The sequence below is a fragment of the Atractosteus spatula genome, chromosome 14, assembly GCF_055471065.1.
Source record: "Atractosteus spatula isolate fAtrSpa1 chromosome 14, fAtrSpa1.hap1, whole genome shotgun sequence".
Taxonomy (NCBI): domain Eukaryota; kingdom Metazoa; phylum Chordata; class Actinopteri; order Semionotiformes; family Lepisosteidae; genus Atractosteus; species Atractosteus spatula.
In genome coordinates this window covers 19,135,229-19,163,122 of record NC_142719.1, presented here as the reverse complement: position 1 = coordinate 19,163,122, position 27,894 = coordinate 19,135,229, and the positions used below count along the sequence as shown (strand labels likewise).

At 40.2% G+C, this 27,894-nt stretch overlaps 1 protein-coding gene across 6 annotated transcripts; it reads left to right on the top strand.

Moving 5' to 3' along the window:
• adgre5a (adhesion G protein-coupled receptor E5a) lies at positions 1-27,894 on the top strand. 6 transcript variants are annotated; one of them, XM_088931814.1, is made up of 21 exons: positions 149-517; positions 5,526-5,612; positions 5,865-6,008; positions 6,971-7,123; positions 8,458-8,610; positions 9,984-10,154; positions 11,136-11,264; positions 12,825-12,962; positions 13,473-13,519; positions 14,571-14,666; positions 15,819-15,969; positions 16,375-16,491; positions 17,878-18,077; positions 19,054-19,203; positions 19,533-19,727; positions 21,101-21,318; positions 21,414-21,480; positions 22,554-22,645; positions 23,981-24,149; positions 25,147-25,251; positions 26,362-27,891. In XM_088931814.1, the coding sequence occupies exons 1-21, from the start codon at positions 487-489 to the stop codon at positions 26,401-26,403; spliced, it is 2,655 nt and encodes an 884-aa protein (XP_088787940.1). In that variant the 5' UTR covers positions 149-486; the 3' UTR covers positions 26,404-27,891. The 6 variants fall into 6 exon arrangements, with proteins under 6 accessions (XP_088787937.1, XP_088787939.1, XP_088787940.1 ...); XM_088931811.1 differs by lacking the exons at positions 149-517; positions 11,136-11,264 and adding an exon at positions 1-19 and having other exon boundaries at positions 26,362-27,894; XM_088931808.1 differs by lacking the exon at positions 11,136-11,264 and having other exon boundaries at positions 26,362-27,894.

Genomic DNA, 27,894 nt, shown 5'->3' with positions numbered 1-27,894 from the left:
TTCAGCGCAGGACAAAAGGGTGAGTTTAACAGTAAAAACAGGGCAGTAGCGGCATGCTCTCGGCCGGTCGGAGTTCAGTAGTTTCCCCAAGGGTGTGTCTTAGCAGCTGAGACTGCTGAATAACTGCTGTATCGCTGCCCAGAGTGACACAGTACACGAGAGAAAGTCACAGGCTCACAGGAACAAACTTGCTTGTAGTTTAAGAACTCACGTCGACTGTCACCGTTGACTCTGCTGTGGTGGATTATTAGCAGAGAAATTTCACAGTACGATAAGAAGGCTTGTGTTGAAACTTTTTGAGAGACTGAGTCACACTGTATTTAGCTCTATCTGTAAAGATCTACTGAAGGGACAGAGTGGAGTTCTATTTTTTAAATGTGTTGATAGGAAAACTGGGAAATTACGAGTCCTGATTTTTTTTTTAAAGCTGGAAATCTGGAATCCTGAATTGGGAATAAATCAGAGGTTGTTGTTACCTCTTCAGTCATGGGATCAGTTAATAAACTGTTTATACTGGGTGAGTCTTGCTTAATAATACTTTCAGATTTCTCTTGGCGTTTATTTTAATTTAATTAAGATGCTTTTTAAACAATTGTCTGAGTTTTAAAAGTACCCTTTAAAGCGAGGTTTCAATATTAGTGTTTGGAAAACCCCCATTGGTAGTATAAATCCTGCCGGTAAACTAAGTCAGTATCGTTAAGCACTTTCACTTGCATGTGTGGTTGCAGATTTTTGACATAAGAGTGGTGCCATTTGAAAGCGGTTGAATCGCATAGTTTTTGTACATGCTTTTTCCGCTTAAATTCAATCATAATCCATTCTATTTTAACATCCATTAAACATTTTTGGATACAGATATTAAATTGTGCAAAATCCCATAATTCCCTGACACAATACTTATTTCAAGCTAGCAACAGTTTTCAATATTCCGAATGAATATAAGGTCTGTTTAATATATTCAATGATAGATCGGTGTTATGGGTGTCTCTGTGTAGTTTCAAGACACAACTGATCGTGGGTGCCGTGTTGAATTAAATTATTGAAGGTGTTTGTGTTGCTGTCAGTTTGCAAGAGATGGCGGTGTTGTGAAGCAAGCTGCTTGAAAAAGAAAATACGAATCGTTTTATTTGTAGAGTATCCAAATTCTTTTTAGTTACCAGTTACTCCTTGTGCTAAACCTTGACGGAAGTGTAGGTCTATGTTTACTAGCGCTGCTGTCCGATAGGGGAGGGAGTGGGTGCGATATACCGGTTTCTGGTATCCCAGCTGAGGTTTTGAGGGAAGTCAGCACGTCGCGTGGAGGATTACTTTCAAAATCTCTGGTTTCTGGCCGCGTATCTTGGAAAAGCGCCGGCAAATAACTAAAATAAGAGCTACAGATTTGCTTGCCAGTTAGCCTGTGTTTCTACAGTACGTTGGGTGACGGTAATCTGGGAAATGGAGATCTCTAAACGAAACGAGATCAACGCTTATTGATTGGTGGTCTTGGAGGGAGGTTTCTGGGTTTTGAAGAATTACTGAAACTGAGAGTGTTTAGCAAAAACGGAACACTAGGGCAGCAGCTATAACTAAATATGAAAAGATCATTATGAAAATTCACAAACGTTATCTGTCGCTTGCTACAGTACATTATTTTCACGACACAACCTGGCTGAATATACCTTTCATGTTCATACAGTTTTCATACTGAAATAATGAGTACTTGTTAGTTTTAAACATAAGGACTTCCAGAATCTTTTAAAAAGAAAACCGTTTTTAATATAAAATACTTTTTTGAAGGCTTTCGTGTCTGTTTTAAAGCTGTTTTGTAAAACTGTGAGTCCCTCCTAATCACAGGACAAGAAGAATTGGATCACGTTTTAATTTCTCTGTTCTGGACTGAGAGAATTGCTTTGAAATAGCGTGAAATTTAGTATTTTCGGAAGCTGGGTGGATTACTTCTTTGTAACTGATCCACTCTTGAGAAAACCAGCACACACCGTAAGAATGCCTTGCCTTAACTCTATTACTGATGTCTGCTAGAGCACAGTTTTCTTATACAGTGTACAGTATACACTGTACTATAAAAATGCACCCGCTTTTCAAAATATTAATAATCTATCAGAGGATTCAGTGCTGTAACTCTGGGCCCAGCAAAGGCAGATGAAATTGCCTGTGGGCGTCAGCAAAGGTTTTGAAATATTTGCTGCCACAGTCCTGTCTTATTCTTCAAACGGGATCGCCTTAAGCTGAGGCTAAGATAAGGGTTGTGGTGTAGGAGGCTGAATCGCACAATTGCACTTCTGAATGCCACCCGTGTACTTAAGAGGACCTTACCATTATTAGTGGCAGAAAGCAGATTGCCCAGCTACCGAGGCTTCCCTGCTATTTAATTGGTGCATCTCTCGGCAACCTGAAGACTGTTGAGAGTAGTGTATGGTGATACAAGAGATAAGATCACTTTATTAGCCATATACAATTTCTTGCATTAGGAATTTGTCTTTTCACATACCTTTGTTTGCTCTCGATGAGACACACAGGTGGGGAAAGCAGCTTGGGGTCAGAGTGCAGGGTCAGCCATCTGTACGGCACCCCTGGAGCAGTTGGGGTTAAGGGTCTTGCTCAGGGGCCCAACGGAGTAGGATTCCTCTAAAGGCCGCAGGATTTGAACCAGTCACCTTCCGCTCACAGACACAGATCCGTAGCCAAAGTGCAACCGCTCCGCCACAAGATCATCCAAATGTTTAATATAGAATTTGAATGTCTGAACTCCACAGGGAGCCATTGCAAGACAATTACACTTGTGAGATACTGTATATCTGTAAGGGTTTGGTCTGATTAAAATTCGAGTTTATGAAGTTGTATTCGGCAACTTAATAAGACCGTTTTGAGTATTTTTTTCCCGAAAAAGTGCTAACATGCGTATTGGCATTTCTATATCCTTCTGGAACAGGTACTGATCATCCAAGAGCAGATGGGAGTGTTGTTATGCAAGTGTGAAAAAATGACCCAGTGGTACAGTACATTATCTTTGCTCATGTGCTCTTCAAAGGACAGATTGTGATCAAAAATCTCTAAATCTAATGCGATGCCTTGACTTGTTTTAGACACAACTGGTTTCGGAATTTACTTCGGTTGCAGAGATCAGATAACCCTTAGTGAATTGAGGCGTGGGATGTTAGAATTCCGTGTATGAGAAACGTGCCTGGAAAACCTGTAACTGTGTCCACCAACGCAGTGTTTTCACATTTGTTATCGGTGGCTGAAAATCTCCTGTACTTCACTTTGTTTTGGATTTTGTAAGGTTTTACAACCCACAGCTAATAATATACAGTACAGTGAAACAGTACCACCAAACACGGCTATAAATAAGGAGTGATGTTGTAATAGAAACACAAACCTAGAAATAAATATTTGAGACCATACATGCAGACGCACCATGCAAACTCCATACAGAAGGTGCACAGTCCACAGTCTTAGCTAGTGAATCAACTCTCAGCTCAGCTATAATATAGTCATATACCACCAAGTCTTTGCAATGTTTTTGTTAAAGTACCATTTTTCAAAGACCCAAACTGAAAGGCAGGATTTGTTAAATAGAATTACGAGACATAGCAGTTGTAAGTAGACATATGAAAGAAAGCTTACAAAAGGAATGATCTTTCCAGAACAATATACTGTATCTCTCAGGAAGTGGATCACCATTTCATAGCAGTTTCATTTCTTTGCAGTTTCACATCTGGGGGCTTTTGTACAGTTTGTAGTGATTCCACAAGAATTGCAATTGATATTACTTAGACTGATACATGCACGGTGTAGAATAAAGAAAACTAACGCTGAAATATCCAATACTGCAAGGATTGATATGTGAAATGAAAATTGATCAAACAATGTTTTAATGGGAAACCTTTCCAAAATGTTTTAGCACTCTAAATTAGAGTAGCTTTTCATGTCAAGATTAATAAAAACTCACAATGTGGCGTAGATGCATTCCATTTTATTTTATGAATGCTTCTGTCTGAGTTGACAAACCTAGCACTGGACTACAGCACCTGCTTGGATGCGAGATCGAATAACTGTTCTAACAAACCACAGTGAAGGGAGTGAAATGTGAAAGGCTGCTGGAGCCAGATCTCAGTTTAACCTGTGCTAATTGGGAGTTCCTCCCAATTAGCTGTACTGTACAGTTTGTGTGTTGAAACATGCATGATGTAATCAAACTGAGGACAGGAAGATTCATTTTGGGACTGTTTAAACTGAAGCTAATACAACAGATCAGTAGCGGCAAATCAGTAAGTGATCCATTAGTTTGGCTGGAAATACTGTTCGGTCATAACTGAGGCTGCACATGTATAAGCTGACTTAAATCTTGTGCATATTTGATAAAAAAAACTTTATATATGCAAGGCTCTAAATGTTTTTCATGCACTGTAACCTTCTTGGGAGGCACAGTGGCACAGTAACTAGCATCGCTGCTTTGCAGTGCTGTGGCCCTGAGTTAATTCTGGACCTGGGGTGCAGTCTGCGTGGAGTTTGTATGTTCTCCCTGGGTTTGTGTAGGTTTCCTCCAGGTGCTCTGGTTTCCTCCCACAGGTGTCTTTCCTTCCTGGGTGTCTGGTCTGTGAAAGGCACTGTGCCTGTTGGTAGTTGGGATAGGCTCCTCTGTAACCCTGATTTTGCAAAAGCAGTTAAAAATGGTGGATGGAAGTAACCTTCTTATACTCAGTACTGATTTATAGACTTTATTCCACAATTTACATAAGTCCTGTGTATTGCTTTCTTTATTGTTTATTAAGGTTCTATAGAAAATGCTGGGTAGTCTTTAAGTCAGACCTGGCCAACCACGAGAGTGTAGATACAAACTCACAGGTCTTACACATCACCCTTAAATCATTAGCTTGTAAAGTCATGGAACACAAGAGGTTTGATCAATTTAGTTTCAAGTTAGATTAGGAATGGTAATCAGGGGTCCTTGAGAATTGCCAGGTATTGATATTTTCCTTTCAGATCATCTTCAAACCACTTAATTGAGCAAATCCCCTTGACTAAGAGGTCAAAATGAAATTGTTCCAGGTGTTTAGAAATTAACAAATTTAGGGGGATGTACTGTATATCAGGTTGATATCCCTGCATTAAGAGTTACTTCCCACGTTTTCCCATTATATCCTGTCAGTTCCCTTAACCTTTTACATCATATGAATTCCCTCTGTGGGCATTTCCTGTCAGGCTACACAATCAGAGTTTGGGAAATGGGCATGATCCTGTCTGGCCTCCACTCTGTTTAACGTCAAAGTTCTGCCCCAGTTTAACTGTTTCAAAGGGTGGTGGACACAACTGCCCTGCAAAGGCAGCAGGTGAAATAAATTCCCTCACAATCCTGTTCCTTTAACAGTTAAAATACAAGCTGATTATTTTAACTGGAGGCTATGATAAAAAAAACAACTTTTTTAGTAATATGGGGGGGCATCCAGCAAGTTTTACATTCTTGTATTGTGAAAATATATTGAAGTATCTTATAGTGACTGTATGGTTTTTCTTCTTCTTAGGTCTGTATCTCTGCCTCACTCTGATTTTGGAGGTTATGTCTTCATGTCCTAGTGGATTAACAAAGCTATCTAATGGAACATGTACAGGTATGTTTTACAGAAGTACAGTAAAAATATATTCGATGTCACATTAGAATTACTTGGAACAGACTATAAAATAGGTCCCCACCCCATCACTTCCATGGATTGTACTTTGACACTGATACCCTGCCCACACAGCTGGACATCTGACTGCCCTGAACTTGTTTTGGACTGTTGAACTTTAAAGGCTAATTGGTATTCCTGGAATTGTAAAGTTGTGTCACCGATCTGCAAATCGATATTTTTTTTCATTCTCAGATGTGGATGAGTGCACAGAAGATAAATACTGTCCTAATAATGCATTTTGCTTCAACACAATCGGAAGTGTCTTCTGTCAGTGTAAATCTGGGTTCAGATCATCTTCTGGGAAAACCAATTTAACATTCACTGAAACATGTGAAGGTAAGAACACTGCCATTTTGTGTCTTCTTGTTTCATCGTGACACAACCTACTGTATTTACAGCTCCCTTTACCATAGAGGCTAAAGAAAAAGTAAGAAAATACAGTATGTTGTGTTCTGCAAGTTATTTGAGTTGAAATCAATCTGACAAAATAAAATATGAGAGCAGGGAAAATGATGCATTGTGATTCTACCTACTTAAAGGGACTTTGTTACAAGAGATAAATGATATTCAACTAAGAGTCAACATAGCCAATAATATTTTAAAAAATATCTGCTTTTCCTGTTATTGTGCCACCTAATTCTCTGTAGCTCATTACAACCCAGTGTTTCTGTCCACTTTTTATTGTTGAAAGCTCGATACTCTTTGTTATTTGAGCTACAATCCATTAACACTATTGAAAATCAGTATTGTGCTCTCATTCTCTCCCTAATGCAACCTGCTTGAAGAACTTCTGTTCACTTGTTAATTCATGGCAGACTTGGAATACAGCCTTGTTAAAGCTTACTTTGGAAAAGAGGTTGCATTATATTGTCTCCCTACGGGTTTGCTTTACAGTATTGCACCATAGTTTTGCAGTATGCCTTTGGAATAACATGGTAATGCTACACTATATTTACCAAGGTAAATGTTTACAAGGCTAAACAAGAAATAACCCTTAACTGCAGCTAAACTGTAAACAATAGCTTTTTAGATAAACTATGCATTGAAATAATAATTTTCTTTCATTGGATACCAGAACTGTTGGCTATACATGAGTATATTTCCCACCTCAGGATTAAAATGGTTGAATACTTGACAGTCAGGTCATTAGTGACTCAAAGCAGTAACTCAGCAGAAACATCACACTCTGTGAACAATAATCAACTTTCTTTTCTGTCACATTGAGTTGTTCAATAAGGATGCATACAGTTCATTTCCTGGTCTGACTCTTAACTCGTACCTTCACATCATTTCCACAGAAATTAATGAGTGTCGAGAGAACAAAACGATTTGTGGTCCAAATGCTACATGTAGTAACACAATTGGAAGTTATAACTGCACTTGCAATAAAGGATACAAATCAAGTACTGGCGAAGACAAGTTCAGCACCAACCTGAATGTCACATGTGAAGGTAAGTGAATCAGATTAAAAAAACTATTGTGCTGTGTTTCCTTCTGTAAGCCCTGAAATTCATCTGGCTCTTTGTGTTGTGTGTCACCACTTTTAAAATACTTTCTAATTTACTAATTTGTCTTTTGAAATCAGGTTTCTCTTCTCCTTATACCACTTAGCCGTTGTTTTTTGTTTCTTGGCATTCTTTGATCTATCTGTATTTTAATATCTCATTGTCAGATGCAAGTTTGCACTTATGAGGATCTGTCTCTACTGCACATGTAGATCATGTGACAGCAATGCCACACACAATATAACACAGCTGGCAGCTACAGCTGTGCCTGAAACCCAGGGTTCGGCACCTCTGGAAACAGGACGCAGCTCAGAGGGTGAAGTGAAATTGTGGATGGTGCAGTGTCACCTTGTGCTACATTCTGTATCAACAGAAATCATTTCTTTATGTGGAGAGTTCGAGTAACAAGGAGGCATTATGGTTACCTAAAACTACATGTTGGTATGGTCACCTGTCACTCCATGTCTTGTTTATTCCCAGATCCCCTAGTTGTGCATCTCATCACTTTCTTTAGCTCATTAGGGTGGGATTTATGAATGGGCAAATCAGTCCTGTCTCAATAGAATTTAACATAGAAGGTCATCAGTGTAACAAAACGTCTTACACACTCCTCCCAGATTAGAAAGGGAAGGAGGGCTGTATGAGTGTCGTCCTTTACATAACTTTAGACCTATAGCTTTCAAATGATTGTATGTAGTTGAGCGTTCAACAAAATATTGTGCAGTTTTTGATTAGCATGATAAATTCCTTTTACAGTTTAAGACTGAAATACATTTAGTACAGAAAAGAAATATAGCAGTAGTTTCACAGACTCACAGACTTGTTAATTCTGGAGGGACAATAATATTTATTTACAGAAGAGAGTCCAAGATTAGTGCTGTACACTGTGTTGCATAACCTGACAGAACAGTGTGAGCAAGAAATGTGGCTATACATGAATATGTTTCCCAGTTCAGGATTAAAATGCCTTGTTGTTCAGGACCAAGACTGTGTGAACTACAAGTCCTTTACTAAAGTCAAGTTATGGTACACAAGTGTCTGCATGAGCAGCTGGAAGACTGACTTTGTTCAATAGATTATTCTGCAGTGTAATAACACTGGTAGGCTGGAATTCTTGACAGTCAGGTCATTCGTGACTCAAAACTGTAACTCAGCAGGGACATCACACTGCTTGAAAAATAGACACCTATCACTCCTGTCACACTGGGTTGTTACTGTAAATAAGAACGCATACAGTTCATTTCCTGGTCTTAACCCGTACCTCCATGTCATTTCCACAGATATCAATGAGTGTCGAGAGAACACAATGATTTGTGGTCCAAATGCTACATGTAGTAACACAATTGGAAGTTATAACTGCACTTGCAATAAAGGATACAAAACAAGTTCTGGGGAAGATAAGTTCAACACCAACCAAAAATTCACATGTGATGGTAACTGAATCTCACAGACTATTGTGCTGCATTTCCTTCTGTAAGCCCTGAAATTCTTCTGGCTCTTTGTGTTGTGTGCTACTGCTTTTTTATACCTTCTAATTTACTCATTTGACTTTTGAAATCAGGTTTTAGCTCTCCTTATACCACTTAGCCGTTGTTTTTTGTGACTTGGCATTATTTCATCTATCTGTATTTTAATATCTCATTGTCAGATGCAAGTTTGCGCTTATGAGGATCTGTCTCTACTGCACATGTAGATCATGTGACAGCAATGCCACACACAATATAACACAGCTGGCAGCTACAGCTGTGCCTGAAACCAAGGGCTCGGCACCTCCGGAAACAGGATGCAGCTCAGAGGGTGAAGTGAAATTGTGGATGGTGCAGTGTCACCTTGTGCTACATTCTGTATCAACAGAAATCATTTCTTTATGTGGAGAGTTCGAGTAACAAGGAGGCATTATGGTTACCTAAAACTGTACATGTTGGTATGGTCACCTGTCACTCCTTGTCTTGTTCATTCCCAGACCCCCTAGTTGTGCATCTCATCACTTTCTTTAGCTCATTTGGGTGGGATTTATGAATGGGCAAATCAGTCCTGTCTCAATAGAATTTAACATAGAAGGTCATCAGTGTAACAAAAAGTCTTAGACACTCCTCCCAGGTTAGAAAGGGAAGGAGGGCTGTATGAGTGTCGTCCTTTACAAAGCAGCTCCGTGTTCCCAGACATCCACAGTGGCAGGGTGGTAATACACAGTGCTGGAGACGAGGAGGCCTTTTGTACAGTATGCTGTAAGGATTTGTACAAAAACAGTTTGTTTAGCACCAACAGGAGGGGAAGATGTGATTTTTCAGAATGTTAGTAGCCATTCTTCTTCAAAATCCTTTATGTCTGAGATACTCTTTGCTCTTGCTTTTGTATGTGCAGAACGTGTGTGTGAGATCTGTCTTCTCAGTAACTTTATACCTAGAGCTTTCAAATGACTTGTACAGTATGTAGTTGAGTATTCAGCAAAATATCATGCTGTTTTTGCTTAGAATTATAAATTCCTTTTACAGTTTAAGACTGAAATATATTTAGTACAGAAAAGAAATACAGTATACAGCAATGTATACTGTATACTGAGTAGTTTCATGACTCACAGACCTGTTAATCTTGAAGGGACTGTAGTATTCATTTACATAAGAGAATCCAAGATTAGTGCTGTACATGGTGTTGCACGATGACTCCAAGCTGTAACTCAGCAGGGATATCACACTCTGTGAAAGAGTCACCTATCACTCCTGTCATACTGGATTGTTAAATAAGAACGCATACAGTTCATTTCCTGGTCTGACTCTAAACTCGTACCTTCATGTCATTTCCACAGATATCAATGAGTGTCAAGAGAACAAAATGATTTGTGGTCCAAATGCTAAATGTAGTAACACAATTGGAAGTTATAACTGCACTTGCAATAAAGGATACACATCAAGTAGTGAAGGATACACATCAAGTAGTGAAGACAAGTACAACACCACCGAGAATGCCCCATGTGATGGTAACTGAATCTGATTTAAAAGAGTACTGTGCCACATTTCCTTTGTATGTGCAGAACATGTGTGTGAGATCGGTCTTCTCAGTAACTTTAGACCTATAGCCTTCAAATGACTTGCATATAATTGAGCATTCAGCAAAATACCATACAGTTATTGCTTATCATTATAAATACCCTTTACAGTATAATTCTAAAATATATTTAGTACAGATAAAGAAGTATACTGTAGCAGTAGTTTTACGGACTCTCAGACCTGCTACTTCTTGGAGGGACTATGGTATTAATTTATGTAAGTCTAAGATTAGTGCTGTACATAGTGTTGCATAGCAACACAGAACTGTGTGAGTAAGAAGAGAGAAGTGACACAGTTTAGATTAACTGCAATCTACTGTAAATCTGGGACTGAACAGAGTCAAGGAAGCAACTTCTTTTGAAACAGGATGTGATTCCATTACAGATATAGATGAATGTGCGGAGAATCTGTAGTTTCAATGCAAACTGCATAAACACTGCTCAGGTGAAATTTGTATTTGTATAGAATAATATATGGAGTTTATAATAAAAGTTTGGGAGGGATGACAAACACCAAGATCAATTGGACTCAGCTGTCAGTAATTAGCAATCGCTCCTGACAATCAATTCCTCTCCCAAACGCTAAATACCTACGAGATCCCTATCTCTCTCTCTTGCACATATCTAGCATCCGACCTCCACCCCATCTCCACCTCTGCAGCTACCCCTTGGTCACCCTGCATGGGGGTCCTGGTCTCCTTGTCCTCTGGCCGGGAGTCCAGCCCTCAACCAAGTGGGATAAGCCACAATTTCGCTCCATGACGCTTTATTCTTGGGTGTTTGTCATTCATCGTGAAATGAACAACCGGATGACACTTCTTTGTAAGGAAAATGTCTCCAGCACTTGGCACGGAGTGACACTGTGTGGCACAGAGAAGAGATGTACTTGAAGAGAATCTGTTTCCATTGCAAATGTAGATGAGTCCACACAGGGGCTGATCTGTGGCAGCAATGCCAACTGTTCTAACTCAGCTGGCAGCTGCTGGTGTGTCTGTCATCCAGGGTTCAGCCAGTCTGAGAGCTCCACAGGATACTGCTCAGGTGAGGCTTCATAGCTGGGGAGGAGGGGTCAGTAGACAGAATAGATACAGTATGTGTGTGTGAATCTGGGGGTTAGCTGCATCAAATCCCAGTTCTTCCAGGACTTGGTTCAGCCCAGAGAATATTTATATGTTGTGCAACTGAATATACACTAGAGAGATACTGGTGTGGAATAGTGACAGATAAAGTCTTTTAATACGAGAGAGATTTAAGGGGGCGGAAGAGTTTACTTGGTTTTCACAGCATGCAGAAGATGGCTGTTAGTTTGCTATTTTGTAGAAAGAAAGGGATACCAAGGCTGTGACTGTAGAGAGAAACCACAGCTCATTAGACAGCTTGACGCACTAGAGCACATGGATGGATTCAGATGCTTGGACTACAAATCCGAAATGAAAACCAGAAGATGTGTTCCATAAATGACCAGTACAAAGTGTGAAGATTTGGCATTCTTGTTGCTCACATTTATGACATTTTTAGCTTAATCTCTGCATCATGACCGTGATACACGTAATACATAAAAAAATAATTTGGGATAAAAATAAAACACAGTTAGTCAAAATCGTATGCCACCTTTGTATCCGTAAAGTGCATTACAAGCTGGTAAAAATAAAGAAGAAAAAAACCCAGTACTTGTAACTGATAATATAAAGTGGATTCCTCTACATTTTTCAGCATATATAAGAATAGAAACAGTCCACTATGTATATGAAAATATGTTTTTGGATTATGTAGGAATAGTTCAATATGTATAGACATAGACAGTTTCAGTTTGTATAGGAATAGAACCTACAGTATACAGTACTGTACCTGTATGTATAGCAACAGTAGAAGAAACATGCAAGGGAATTTTAGTCATGGAACTAGGAAGGTATAAAATGAAACACAATACTCAAACCAGGAATATTTTGTTGCTGTGATGCAACAAAATGTCAGTGTTGTGAAATGCATAGAGCAACATTTACTGTATGTGATGTGTCCTTTTTTTTCACATTTCTTCTGGAGCATATACTGTAAGGGAGTTCATCTTTTGTCATTGTTGCCTACTGAAACATCCAGTACCTTCATGTATTTTTCAGGAGCCAGGATCACTCCAGTCGTGGGAATATTTTAACAACAGTTTACTATGTACAAAGTATCCTGGGGGTGTGGGAGAGGGGGAGGGTAACCCACTCTTTGTTTTCATCTTCATTCAGACAGAACAAATGTAACACACAAAACTGGCTTCTTTCAGTGATTTGTCAGAAAGCAACCAACAACTGCACAAAACTCACAAAACTTTCTTTCCACATGTGTCATCCATCATAGACATTATTAACTCCTGTCCTTGGCAAGCTCTTCTTCATCCCTGCCCCCGTTTTTTTTAGGTATTAATTAAAGAATTTATACACTAATTCTCCAGTTTGTCCTGGGTCAACATTGCAGCTTATGACTGTATGACTGTATCTTGATCCAGTGATTTCTCAGGCACACGAGAAAACCTCTTTTTGCCTGGCAGAAAATAGCTGGTGTGGAATATACCTGAACATTTGGAGGAAATCTCTCACTGTGGTTCCTTTTCAGATATCGACGAGTGTAAAATGACTCCACCTGTGTGCGGACCCCAGACAAATTGCAGTAACACCCCTGGCGATTACAGCTGTATCCCTTTTTGTGGGCCAGGATTAATCAATTATGGAAATGGCTCATCTCAGTGCAAAAGTGAGACTGATTTTTAATACCTTAATATTAGAACTTAATGCAGTTTGAAGTAAAAAAAAAGATGTATACTGTAGGTCTGGGTATTCATATTGTTTAGGAATAAATTTACTGAATGAAAATTTAGTTCGTACCAGTGAACACTGGTTATATTTACATAGAATAGTGAAGAGAATCCATCCTGTTTTTTTGCATGCCATTATGTCACTTCTGTTGGCAGTTTGAGGTACATGCTCTTCTCTCCCAGAGAAACACAATCCCTCTAGACATGCAAATGATCATGATGAACAACAAACTGTGTGAGAAGGGAAGTGAGGACCCCAGGTCTGGTGCCGTCGTGACGTTATCAGTGAAAACGGAGAAGCACTCCTGACACAGCACAAGGGTGTGCTTCTGAAACCAAGCCTTTAAGACTGTGCTCTTGACCACTTGCCGAGTTGGAAAAATCAAACATTTGCCACAAAAGCATCATGCAGGACACTAAAATCTTCACTTTTACTATTCCTCATGCAGAACTGAATTGCAACAGCCTGTTCAAAAATGAAGCTGGACAAGAGAAGGTAGGTTACAATCAGACATCCTACTTTACAAAAAACCCAGGAACTCCGAAACAGTGCCCGCACCTCACAAGAGTGCCCTCTCTGTAGTGAAACCTCCTCTGGGAAGAAATAACTCGTCTATTCTCTACTCAGCCAGACTGGGAACACAATGACTTATTACCCTCTATAAAGGGACATTATACACTTCAATTGCATTTGCAACTTTATTGTATCAGGCTTGGTCTGCTAATGACACATACAGTATGCCTGTCAAGCAGAGTTATAAAATTAAATATGTAACATTATACATTGATCATAATGTCAGCTGTTTTATGTAAAGGCATGGCTAGGTAAAAATCAATTATTTTATTTGCTCTATTGCCCTTTGCCATACTTTGCCACAGAATGCTTGAAATGAACCGTGTGTCACATTTTCCTTCATTGTTGTTAATGTCCTGGGAAGCACAATGCTTTCAGGCACTGTGCCCTTCTAAAAATTCTCCAACCAGCTAAGCGTCAGTGCTCAGAATGTCAGTAAACTGTACACAAACACAGCGTTCTTTTTTTCTTGTCTTTGAGGAATAATAGTTGTTTTTGATTGAATGTTGTAATTTTCTTGTGCAGTTTAAACTGTTCGAGAGCCTCTTACAGTATGATGAACGAGCAGCATTGTGGAAGAAAACAGTTAAACAGCCTTTTTATTAATTTCTGAGAAAGTGTGTATGTGAACGTGGATGTTTTTGTTCATTCTCTGGGGTGCAGTACATCTGAGAAGGTTTCTAGAAAGAGCAAGCAGTGCCTTGTGTGGAATCCCAAGAAAAATATTCTGAAAACCAATCACTTCAGTTAATTGCGAAATACTATTTCTTGTTTTGTTTTAGTTTTCACAAAAAAGCATATTATGTTCAAACAAAATAAGACTAGAAACCAGACCTTGAATTTAATCTGCATTTTACTATTGGAAATAATGTCTATAAGTGCTTTCATTTTCTTGATATTTCTTATTTTGTTTTATTGAAGCGTTTCTACCAGTGAAAGAAAATCAAGATATCTTCTTGTAATTGTCTTTCAGCTACCTTCTGGATTAAAAAAAGTGGTAAATGACCTCAACGACTCATGTTTGATGATAAGTGATCAGTCTTATCCAGACGGCAACACATATCTAATGGTAAGATACGTTTATAGGCAGGATTCCTTCATCTGTTACTCAATGTATGCACAGCTGGCAGACTAAGAGACAGAGGGGAGTTAATGTTCAGTACTTCACAATGGCAGTGTTGTTAGGATCAAACCTCAGTTCTTGGGCAATCAAGTCCAAAGCCATAATCAAGTAGAAAGGACAATGAAAAACAGTTTTTTGCCAAAACCCGCCCTCACCCAAGGCTATGACCATTACAAGGACCTAGAAAAGACTGCAGATGAGAGGAGCCCGTTCTATTCACTTACTGAAACTTCTTCCAGCTGTTTCTTAAAAGTGCCCATAGTTTAGGCCTCAACCACCTGACTGAGCTGTGTGTTCCAGACACCCAAAACTCTTTGGGTAAAGAAGTATCTCTTATGCATTCCCTTTTTGTTTGCAACTCCTTGTTTGACTACAGAGTGTGAAATTGTTGACCCTGGGTTGACTCTGTCTCTACCCCTTAGGATTAGATATACTTGGATCTGAGCACTTCTAAGTCTCAAAATGAACAAATCTAGGGAAATAATTTTCTCACCCATCTATGAAAATTCCCTTAGATCAGGAAACATTCTTACTGCTCTTCCTTGAACTTGATTCAAGTCTCTCAATTCGTGGCATAGTGATCAAAACTGAATGCAGTGTTCTAAATGCAGTCTTAGTATTGCACTGTAGGCCTTGAGCTTGAGTAGATATAAGTTACTTTTTGCCACACACTCAATCTTTGCTTTTTTATTTCGTCCTCACTTTTACCTTCATGAGAACATAGGAAAAGACAACTGATAATGTCATGAAGATTTGGTCTGTGTCTGTGGGTTTGCATCAAAAAAACATGAGGTGAACATAGAGACAGTGTCATGTAAATCCAAGTAATAAGAAATAAATAATATGAAAGAGCTTATTCACAATGCTGTTGGACCTCATTCTTCTAAAAATTGCCAGGTTTTGTTGGAAAGAAAAAAAAAAAGAATAATCTAAACTACAAAAGCCCTTTGCTATGAGCATTAAAATAATTGTTCATGCTTCAGGCCCTGTGTTGGGGGGCTCTCATCTGATGCTCATGGTTGGGTACTGAAGCCGTTTCGCTTCCCAGCTGTCTTCCATATCTTCTCTTTTCATTCTTTGTGCCTCTCTCTCTGACAGAGGTTTCTGGGTATTGTTGATGATCTCCTACTTGGTGGAGAACTGGACAGGAAGAGTGTATCATCATTCCTTCATACCACTGAGCAAGCCATGATGCTGATCGCACCTCTGATGAAAGAGAGCCAAACCTGGATCAATGGCTCGACTTTGGGTAGGCCTTAACAACACTATGACTACCTCTATATATTGACTACTTAGTCTGTAAACTGTATCTACAGTTTAGTTATAGTGGTAGTTATAGTGGTAGTTATAGTGGTAGTCACTATGAGAATCATGACTACCACTATATATAGACTATTTAGCTTATATGTCTACAAGGTATAGATTAAAACTGAGATGGGCACAGCTGTAGTCACTATGACTGTCATGACCACAACTACCACTAAATATACAGTATGTAGACTATACAATCTATATATACAGTATATAGACTACTCCTGTAGCAGTCACTCTTAGTGCCTCTAGAAAATCTAGAAATGGACTTTGAAATAGGTGTAATTTCAGTTGTCCTCATTTGTTCATGAGCATGAATGCGTCTGTATTCATCTGTCTGCAGGAGTGGATTTCCTCGTGTCCCGGGGCAGTGATCCAGCTACCGGAAGCATCAGCTTGTCTTCAGAGTACGCTGTCTTGGACACTCACTGGGAAACGGTAGCCAGCCAAGACAACCAAGGTAATCTGGGATTTCACTAATAAGGAAAAGAGAGCAAAAAATAGATAAAATTATCCTCTGTGCTTTGAACTCAGTGCAATCATTTCTGTTATTATTGGACCACTTGTAAAGGATACTGCAGCAATAGGCTGTAGATGTGTGGAAATCAAGTTTAAAAAATAGGTAGGCAGAACAGTGGCCCAGGTTACAAAAATATTTAATTAGGATACTAATGGTTTAATTAGCAATTATATAACTAAGCAAATAAATACAGTGAAACCAATAAATGTTGACCTGTAACAGTGGTTACTGTATGTAGCTCACAAGGTTTCTAGCTCACTGACTCATTGTGCTCTGTCCTTTAGAGGAGATTCAAAGGTCAGAGCATGTTGTAAATTACTGCAGTTCTTGATGTGTAATCACCTCCTCCACATACACTATTTGAGTCATTCACTGCGATACTATTAACAGATTCATGGAAACGGGAGTTGTTTCTTTACAATGAGCAACACCTGTGGAGAACTATGAACAAACTCATAGGTCTGTAATTCAACTAACTTGTCTGAGAGAATCCTGGGTTCTTCTGGAATTTTATTCCATTTAAGTTTTTGATGACTCCAGTGAATCTCTTGGGGATATAAAAGAACTGGAGACAATATCATTTGGGGCTGTTAAGTGCCATGTATCAGGGGTTCCCCAGATCTGGCTTTGGGGATCCCCACTCCTACTGGCTTTTGTTCCATCTGAGCACTTGTTTCAATAATTGGGCCCTTAATACACTTAATAACTGGTTTAACTTGAACTCTTCAGTTTGTATTCACTTGCTAAACATGTGGGTGATTGCCTTTTTAGTATTGCTGAGCAATATTACTATTGCTTTAATGAAAACCAGCAGGTCTGGAGGTCCCCAAGACCGGGACTAGGAACCCCTGTCCATTATAACACATTTCATTCAAATAGCTCAATCTTGAAGGTAGATAAATCCACTTAATGTTAGGTAGTATTTTCATAATGAATATTTACACATGCAAAAAACTAACAACAGGACTCCATACAAGTGACCACTCCTCTTTGCTGTGGAGCACTGTTGTCAAATGTGCGGGTGAAATATCCTCTGACACAATTCCTCATGTTCTCTTTGTGTACAGAAATCGAAAAGGAGAAAGAGGAAGGGCACACTCAGAAATAATTTATTTCATTTTAGACTGGACAAAAAGAAAAAGATGTGTTGTTGTTTACTGCTGTTACATGGTATATATCAAGTCGGAATGCTGTACCTCATAATCTATCTTTGAAATATCCCGAGACAAGTTTGTTCTCTTTTAACTGAACTGCAAAACCTTTTTTCTCAGATCCCCAGGCATGGCTATCAGAAAGGAATTCATGACCGACTTCTTTGTGTTTAAGGTTTTGCTGCTGCTGCCTTGGTTACCTATTATGATCTGGAATCCTCTGTCAATAGCTCTTTTGATGCTGTTTTCCGTGAGACGGGCGAAAATGACCGGACATCTTTTCAGATCAACTCAAAAGTGGTGACGGTGTCCGTCAGTAATGAGCATACAGAAAAGCTTGAGAAGTCCGTCCACATCACCTTCTCTAACTTGAAAGTAAGCCTCCTTTTCCCTCTCAGATACAAAACCTTGTGCAAAGGAGACTGAAGGCAGGCCTAGGAAACCAGAGAGGAGCTACAGTACAGTGCTGCAAGGTTATATAAGCAGATTTAAATAGCAGAGGAGCAGAAAACAGCAAGATGTGTCAACTGCTGGCAGTGAAAGAAATATGTTCTCCAGCATTTTCACTCTGAGCTTATTTGAAATTCATGACTGCATGTACTGTGAAGGAAGGTTTATTCCATGCTGAAAAGAGAAGAAAAGAAACACATTTTTTTTGGCTGTGGGGCCTTCTTCAGATGTGAAGACACCTGGAATAAACCTTTAACTTGTTTCTTTGCAGCCTACGCATGTTGACACATCTACCTGCCTGCATGTAATGTGGCCTTCCAGCACAAGGCCTGCAGTTCCTTAAGCCAGAATCTTTTTCTACTCCCCATGCAGATTGAGCTCCAGTGTCCTAGCTAGCTAAATTAATCTGGCTATGTGTGGCTAGTTCACCTCTTCATTCCCTCCCTCTGCTCCTTCATAGTTTTTAATCCTGGTTCTCTAGATCTCTGATACATACAGTAGATAGATTTTTTTCCATTCTTCTCCAGTGCATTCCAGACCATTCCAACAATTCTGAGTCTGTGCTTTTCCTTTCCAGCCTTTCCAAGCTCATCACCTTTCCAACCTGCGGAAGTATTGAGACTCATCTGTCGAGTTGTTCGAAATGTGATATGATGACATTTCACTTTATGGCATAAATACCCACAGTATCAAACCCTGTCAAATAAAAACCTATCCTTCGTTATCATATCTGATCTGTATTAGCTCTAAGATCCTGAATTATAGCACATACACTATGAATATTTGTTTCTGTAGTGGTGAAAGTTATACAGCAGGCTCATTGTAATCCTGCCATTTTATTTGCTGGATGAGGAATAAGATTGTATATGTAATGACTGATTTACTTTTGATTCTCCAACAGAAAGCAGAGAATAAAACCTGTGTATACTGGAACAAAGGTGAATGGTCTACTCAGGGATGTGTGGCAAAGCATTTCAATGATACTCACACCGTGTGCGAATGCGATCATCTCAGCAGTTTCGCTGTCCTAATGTCCCTCTATGACCTAAAGGTGAGTCTGCACCCAGTTGGCTAAACCAGCCATTGACCTAAATAAATCAAAGCATTAATCCAGTAGCCTGTGTTGAAAGTGACTCAGTGTTCACCAGCCTTCTGGATTCTGGCTACTGTAATCCTGCAAACTCAGACCAAGCTGGATCAAAACTGAGATCATTTTGTGGGAGCTGGCACAACAGTTCAGTGCTAAACATGAGAACCCTGAAACATTCCAGCTACTGGAGTTGGTAGTTTGGGGAAAAACCACTTTTGTGAATTCAGCATGGTGAGAAGTGTCTCACAGACACGGCAGTCCCTGATGTCTTGTCATGCTGTCACTACCAGGACTCCTTTGAGCTGCAAATGATCACCTGGGTGGGGCTCTCTCTGTCCCTGGTCTGCCTGCTCTTGTGCATCGTCACCTTCTACTGGTGCCGTTCCATCCAGGGAACTCGAAACACCATCCACCTGCATCTCTGCATCAGCCTCTTCATCGCCGACCTGGTCTTCCTCGCCGGCATCTCCAGGACCCAGAACAAGGTGGGCGGCCGGGCTTCTGAGGGGATAACAGGCACTCCCTGGGCTGAGACAACAGTCTGTGCTGTACAGGTTTACAGCGATAAATTTACCAATGTTTTTGGCATTGTTTTCCCTTACATTAGAAAGATTTGCTTTCTTGAACATACAGTACTCAGTGCCTTACTATGCAACACTTGATAAGCAATAGCTATTAACTACTAATAGTGACTATAACCATGGTCACTATTATAGCATTCATTTGGAATGGGCCATATGTATTACCAACTCGCACAGTTTAGTATTTTAAGACTTGGTTGTGTGACTTCTGTTCCCGTAGAGCATAGGGGTGACTCCTGGGCTCCACTGTGACACCCAGCTTTCAGAGCTGTTACTTTGACATGCTCAAAGTGCCTGGCAGGAGAGAGAATGCTGAGAGAGCCCCTGGCAACTAATCCCTATCCTGGACCTCTCTTGAGAAGTTGTGTGCCACCACTTGGGCAGTCCCAGTCAGCTCGTGACGTGACCCAGGCTTGACTGTCAACGTAGCAAAGCCTTGGGAGAACGTGCTTAAAGTTGCGTCCACAGTGGTTGAAGTGCAGAATTACTCATTTTCATCAGCGGAACTGCAGTGTTTGGACTCGGACTCTGATACGTAACAACCCTGCTTGTGGCTTTGATCAGGGAGGCCCCGTGTGGAGATCACCACAGCAGCTAGATAATTGTACTGTGGATACAGCACCTAGCTCAGCACTTTTTCTTGTGAATGCTTTCTCTTTACTTAGAGCTACCACAAAATGACAGGGTAATCCATCTGTATCTTGGGTGGCTTCCAATGTATGAAAACTAGAAAGCTTCAACAATAAAAGACCTGCCAAGGGCGCCCTCTAGTGCTGAACTAATGGTTTCACATCTCACTGTTCCATTCCTGGATTTTTTTTTAATTCGAATGTTGCTGTGTGGTTAATCATTCATATTTTGAGATTACTACATTCATGCTCAGTACTTATCATGAACATCTGTGCTTTACTGCGTACATTCTCTTTCATCCATAGAAAGATAGATGCACCAACAGGCCTGCAGCTATCGATGTACCTTTAGCTGTGCTGTGTTTGATGTTTTGGCATAGATATTGTCTGCCACCCCAACAGACAGTACATTTCCCATTGCAGGTGCTTGATTGATCAGGACAGATAGCCTGGACGGATAGTCTTGGGTGTGTTTGAAAGCAGGTTCAGGTGTATTGCTAGACTGATTGACGCAGTTAATAAAGGGTTTCTGCTTGCCGTGCACCAATGCACAGCAGATCTGACGTCAAGCACAGTCAGGATCGCTATAGACCCCTCCTACTCCAACTCAAGCATGACCCCTCTCCCCCATCTGTGTGTCCCCCCCAGGGAGGCTGCGCGTTGGTGGCGGGGCTCCTGCACTTCTTCTTCCTGGCGTCGTTCTGCTGGATGTGCCTGGAGGGGATCCAGCTGTACCGGATGGTGGTGCTGGTTTTCCACACCACTCTGCGCCGGCTGCACATGCTGGCCTTCGGCTATGGCATCCCCCTTGTCATCGTTGTCATCTCTGCCATCTCCTACCCCGGGGGCTATGGCACAGACAGACAGTGAGTTCTGCACAGCATTGGCATCATTACTGTTAACAATGCCTGTGATATGCGAACATCTCTCATTTCTCGTTTCTTTTTTTTTTTGCATGTAGCTGCTGGCTGGCACTGGACCGGGGCTTAATCTGGAGTTTCTTTGGGCCCGTCTGTGTGATCATCATGGTAAGTGAAGTTTCACTTTATAGCACCATGCATTAAATATCCTTCAAAGCTGGTGCCAATCCAGCGCATTGGAAATAAATGTGACCAAGACTTAAGAGCTTCTTTGCCATGTTAAAATCATTGCAAAGATGGTGGGCAACCTTTGCAGCCAGAAGTACTTAGTTGTCAGTCTGTAAAGGTTGTGGAAAGTTTTAAATATCTAGGGACACATATTGATCAGAGGCTGAGAATATAGACAGTGTTTTTTTTAAGAAAGCAAACCAGTCCTCAAAGACTAAAGAACTTTAAAGATAGTAAAAATGTCTGTGAGAGGGCATACAAAAGTCTTGTTGAGAGCATTTCCTGGTATTTAATATGACAGTTTGGTAGGGAAACCCACGGTTGTAAAGTAAAACCAGACTGTCCAATATTGTGAAAAATAATTGGGAAACAGCAGCCCCAGCTCAGTGTATATATATATAAATTATCATAATACAGTTCTCAGAATGGCAAGGAACATCACAGCTGATTCCATGGATCTACTCTATTCTCAATTCATAATACTCCCATCAGAAAGACGGTATAGGGTACCAAATTCAAATACAAACATTTCTAAGACGTCCTTTGTTATACAGTATGTGCAATAAAGCTGTTCAAGGAATGTACTGTATGTAAATATAGTCCCCTCCACTACATATTTATGTATGCATTGTGTACTGTTATTATGATTTCATGTACTTTATGTGTCTTTTATATTTTGCTTGTGTGTTTTGTACTTTTATGGGTAAAACCAAAGACAAATTTCCACAGAAGTGGACAATAAAGTTTCCATCAATCAACAAAATGATTGCCCCAGGCGCATAAACAACATTTGCTGTCTTAGAAAATGAATGTCGCTTACGCACAAGGTAATTTACAGAAAGGCTGGGATTGTTGGCAGCTGTATTGATTTCACAGATGTAGTAGATATAGTACCTCTCTGCATTTTATACTTAGGAAGTTTAGCATTTCATCTTAAGACCACAGGTGGCAAGCTAAAGCAACAGTGGTATGAAGGTCTCACATTATGCTCTACACTTTTTGCTGCTTCTTAGATCAACGCCTTTTTCTTCATGATCACGGTGTGGAAGCTGGCATTGAAGTTCAGCAGCCTCAATCCAGACCTGTCCAACCTGAAGAAGATCAAGTGAGTGCCTGGCGTTTCACCAAGAGCTCTGAAGAATGCATTTAGTGTCTGATTTGCACCACTAGCAGGGCCCGTGTGTTCCTTGGCTCTGATCCATGGCAATGTCAAGATCAGTGAGGCAAATAATCTCAGACTGTTTCCTTTGCAATGCAAAGAATAAGCATGTGTCAATCAGACACATTAATACCTCACATGTTGTTAGTCTCCTCATTCTCAGTTTATCAGTTACTTCAATGCACTTGTGTCACAGAAATAACATAAAGGTTCCACAGAAATGTATTATTAATAATCATATATTGCTTGGAGGAGATATGTTTCTATACTCATTATCCTGTCAGAGGGTGTCATATATCAGCACTTTTAATCCATTCCAGGCCATTGGTCTAAACAACAGTTTGATTATATATTGTAAGTGGAAAAAGAGTATTAATTAGTCAGTTGATTGTGCTATACACCTGGAATGGAGTACATGTTAAGTATTATGATTATAGCACAGTAGGTGGACCCATAGTGTCAAGTTCCAAAAAAAATAGTACACCAGCAGCTATATCGACCTGCAACTCACAACTGACAACCCACTGAAGCAGGTGTGATCCTGGCCAGAACCTGGATGGGAGTCCTCCTACGAAAGTCAAGGTTGCTGCTGGAAGAGGTGTTAGTGGGGCCAGTAGGCGGCACTCACCCTGCACTCTGTGTGGGTACTAATGCCCCAGGATAGTGATAGGGACATTATACTGTAAAAAGGTAGCATTCTTTGAAAGAGATGTAAATCTTGACTCTCTGTGGTCATTAAAAATCCCAGGGTGTTTCTCAAAAAGAGTAGGGGTGTTACCGTGGCATCCTGGCCAAATTTCCCCTTGGCCTTTACCAATCATGGCCTCCTAATTCCCATCTGTGAATGGGCTTCTTCACTCTGCTCTCCTCCCCACTGATAGCTGGTGTGTGGTGAGCATACTGGCGCACTATGGCTGCCGTCACATCATCCAGGTGGTGTTGCACATTGGTGGTGGTGGAGGGGAGTCCCAGTTACCTGTAAAGCTCTTTGAATGGAGCATCCAGAAAAGTGCTATATAAGTGTAAGGAATTATTATTATTAATAATCAATACTATTTACCACTGAATGTGTTTTGGTCCATCTGTAACATACAGCCAAGATCACAAAAGCAAACAAGCTAAGTACAGTACACCTTTTGTTAGGTATTTCAAAATTCTTTAAAGTAAGTGCCATGTTGAATACTTAAGGCTTGAATATTGGTTTACTTGGTTATTGGTTTCTATGTTTTGAAGAAAAGTCTGTGGACTTTTTGGATACAAGCTGCTGTGCTACTTTTGCAGGAAATTCACGATTACTGCTATCGCCCAGCTGTGCATTTTGGGCTCCATGTGGATCTTTGGCTGTTTCCAGTTTGAGGAGAACACCATTGTCATGTCCTACCTCTTCACCATCCTGAACAGCATTCAGGGCGTGCTCATCTTCGTCATGCACTGCCTGTTGTCCAAGCCGGTGAGACGCGCAAACAGTCTTCGACACAGGCTTTCAGTTTCATCCCTTGACAAACCTTAGTAAAAGCTGACTGCGATGTACTATTGTCCAAACACAGTAAAGCATGGTGACATCACTCCAGGGCCGAGAGTTGTTCATTAAACTGCGAAGCAAAATGGTAGGAAGCTGTAACAAAACAAAGGGGATGCTTTGCCTGAACATGGAAACACTATACAATTACCAGCCGTATTTGCAGTCAAGTCTCATACCACACACTGCTGAAGTACCAGTGTCATCCTGGTCTCATAAATGACCTAAATGATACATTTTAAGGAGAAGAAAAATCCAACAGGATCAGACCATGAGAAAGGTTAAAAATTAAAACTGACAGTGCCATCAGTTCATCCTCTACACAAGCATCCTCTTGATCCAAGTTCTTTGAGCAAAGATTCTAATAATCCAGGACTGCAAAGAACTCATGATCTCCTAGGACATCAGGAGTTCAGGCCATGTTGCACAGATATTTTGAAAATATCAGTCAGTGCAGCAGATTACATGACACAGGGACACACATGCTGTGCATTACAGGTTGTGTTCAATAAGCAGAGCGTTCAATAACAATTGGCACTTGGGTGATACAGGTTAAATCTTCTGGAGTGGTGTTAGGACAGAGCTTTCATTCAGTGGTGACTGAAGGTTTATGAAGGACTTCATAATTAATTTGTGTAAATTGAAATGAGATAATAGGATCATTTAAGACAAACAAGTCCTTCTTTTTGTTTTTTTCCAGATTCAAAAGGTAGTGGAGCAGATGCTTTAATGATTCCTCTCAAAGACAGTGAAAGAAAGTCACCTGCTCTGACTGTTATGTAATATCACGTAGTACTCTTAGCTGGCAGGGTTTTTGAATAAGAGAATGTAGTGCAGTTCCCTGCCTATTGGAGAGACTTCACATTTTCTGCTCTACATCAGATCCAGGAAGGTAGCAGGGCCTGTTGTAATGTGCTGTGTTTTGCAGGTACGGGATGAGTACCGTAAATTCCTGCCTCCTGTGTGCAGAACCGAAAAGAAACCCAAGTACTCTGAATTCAGCAGCTCAACAAACAATTCCGCCAACTCACAGGTAAAGCAAATGAAATACCCTAATCACTTGAAACTGTCTTGTACAGTAACCAACAGTCACCTTGAGAGAATCCCCCTTTTTAGGCTTCAAACAAGGGGGGTGCACTCAGGACATCCTGAAACGTAGACATTTAATATAATACAGTTTATCACCTGATTGTATTATTTCTGGGTGGCACAGTGATGCAGTGGTTAACATTGCTGCCTCACTGTGCTGGTGCTCTGGGTTCAATTCCTGGGGTGCTGTCTGCGTGGAGGTTGTATGTTCTCCCTGTGTTTGTGTGGGTTTCCTCTGTGTGATCAGTTTCCTCCTACAGCCCAAAGACATAATGGTAGGTTAATTGACTTCTGGGAAAACTGGCCCTGGTGTGAGTGTGTGTGTGCCTGTGTCTGTCTGCCCTGTGATGGACTGGTGTCATGTCCAGGGTGTACCCTGCCTTGTGCTTTTTGCTTTCCAGGATAGACTCTGGTTTCCCCATGAACCTGAATTGGATGAAGCAGTTAGTAAATGAATGAATGGATGGACCAAATTAGAGGATGGATGTGTTATTGCTGAAAACCAGTATGATGGTCAGACAATAATTCTAGATTCTGGAGTTTAATAGTTAATTCAAGAGAATTAAAATTTACAATTTTGATATAGGGTGATTTAGGGTGTCCAATGTGATACACTTCTCAGGTGTCAAGGTAATACTTCAGTATTGCTCACAAAGAATGTTGGAATACACAAGAACTCCTTACTTCTGGCTTCCGTACTTTTGTTTCCTTTCTTGAAATTCAAAATCAATCTTACTCCTTTAATAAATTAAATATGAGCCATTCCAACACATAGTCTGCTGTCTGTATTCTCTGAATTCAGTCTGTATTCCCATAGCAGAGCTGTTCTCTACAGGTGCTTAAATGTTCTGTTACAGCATGCCAATGGTACAGAACTATCTGCCTCCTTTGAGGTTTTTGAATTATGATTCAAACTTTATGTCCACAGCTAATAATTTTTTTTCAATATTTTTTGCACACTATATTGGAATGTACTTATTTAACTTGAAATATATCGGACATGACCCAAACTGTTTGACAAGGCATTCTCACTCTTTTTTTTCTTGTTTTCTAGTCTTTGAAGAACAGCCGCAACACGGGAGAGTCACAGATGTGAAGGGGTGATGATGCCGACCTACTGTACGCTGATGCTTTGCAAATGCTGGCGGACTGGCTTCTCAAAGGCTAGGGGGCGCTAACACACTCACTAGCCACAACTCAAGACTGGTGGAAGGTACCCAGCACAGTACTGACCGGTTGCTTTTAATCCACCCAGCTCAAGGACGTACTCATAGGCCAGAAGCGTCAGATTTATAATATAGGATACTGCAATGATGAAGCCTCCATGGTAGAGCTGTCACGGCAGCGCATATGCTAGCTCCAAATCTGCAATGTAAGCACCAGGACTGACTCTCTCTCTGTTCTGAGGAATGACTTTTCTGGATAGACCTAAACTCTGGATTAGGCAAACCTGAGCATGACTAATTTCAAGGAGTTTTCAGAGAATCTATTGCAATATGCATTGCTTGCCCACTTTCTGAGAATCTTGTTTCCCCCAGTGGATCTTAATGGGCCCTGATGTGGCTGGAACCGTGTTCTCTTCATATACTGTGTACACACATCTAAACAATCCGAACAGTCCATAATCTGTTGCATACACAGTATATCGTACACAGAGAATGGGCCAACTGACAAGTCTTTGACAATGACAGTATTTTTTACAAAGGTACGTGGGGGCTGGCTGATTCTAAAACGCTAACATTGTTGCTGATATCTTCCTAGAAGATATGTCTAGTTAACTTCGATCAGATTTCATTAATGAATGAGCTGAACATCCTTGTAGAGCAGGTATAACCTTCAGGACGGTAATAAATTTGATCTAATAAATTTGATCCTATAAATTAGGTACCACATGAGGTCACTTTAGTTCAGGGATGGTCACTTTGGGATGATCTAGTCTTGAACAACATGTTCCTCAGCACAGCCCTCTGCTTCTGTTTAATTGTACCAGTGGTGGAAGATCTTAACATGCAAATGGCCTCCTGTTGAGTTATTGTACATGTTTTAAGTGCATTTTACTTAGTGCAATCTAACACATAGTTCAAAGTCTGAAGTGCAGGTCCAGCCCAATGTCAAATACAAGGATACAAGGAGTATTTAGACCTTTCAATGGAGGAACAGAAGTTAAGATGGAGTATGCATTCCAAATGATATCAGTGAAGAAATATTAGAAACCTTTGCAGAGTTTTTGAAACACTCTCTATTGCACAGTTGTTAAAAGCAGGGGTTGTGCAAATGAGCATTGCCAAGCAATAGCTCTCTGTATGACTTGCAACGTTGGATGTAAAAATTGATGTTAATATTTTCTTGTACATCAGAAAAATTATTTGCTTTTTGTTTTGTGTCATGGATGGTTTGATGTAACATATTTTGTTCAGTTTTATACTGTCTTATCGTCAAGCTAATGGATATTATAATTTAAAGTTAAAGCTGCTTTGTTTGCTTTCTGCTTCGATGTACAATATTTTCATTTATTTTGATACAGCACTTGTCTCATTATGTATGCTTGTACATGTGAATGTTATAATTTAAAAGTATTTTCTATTGA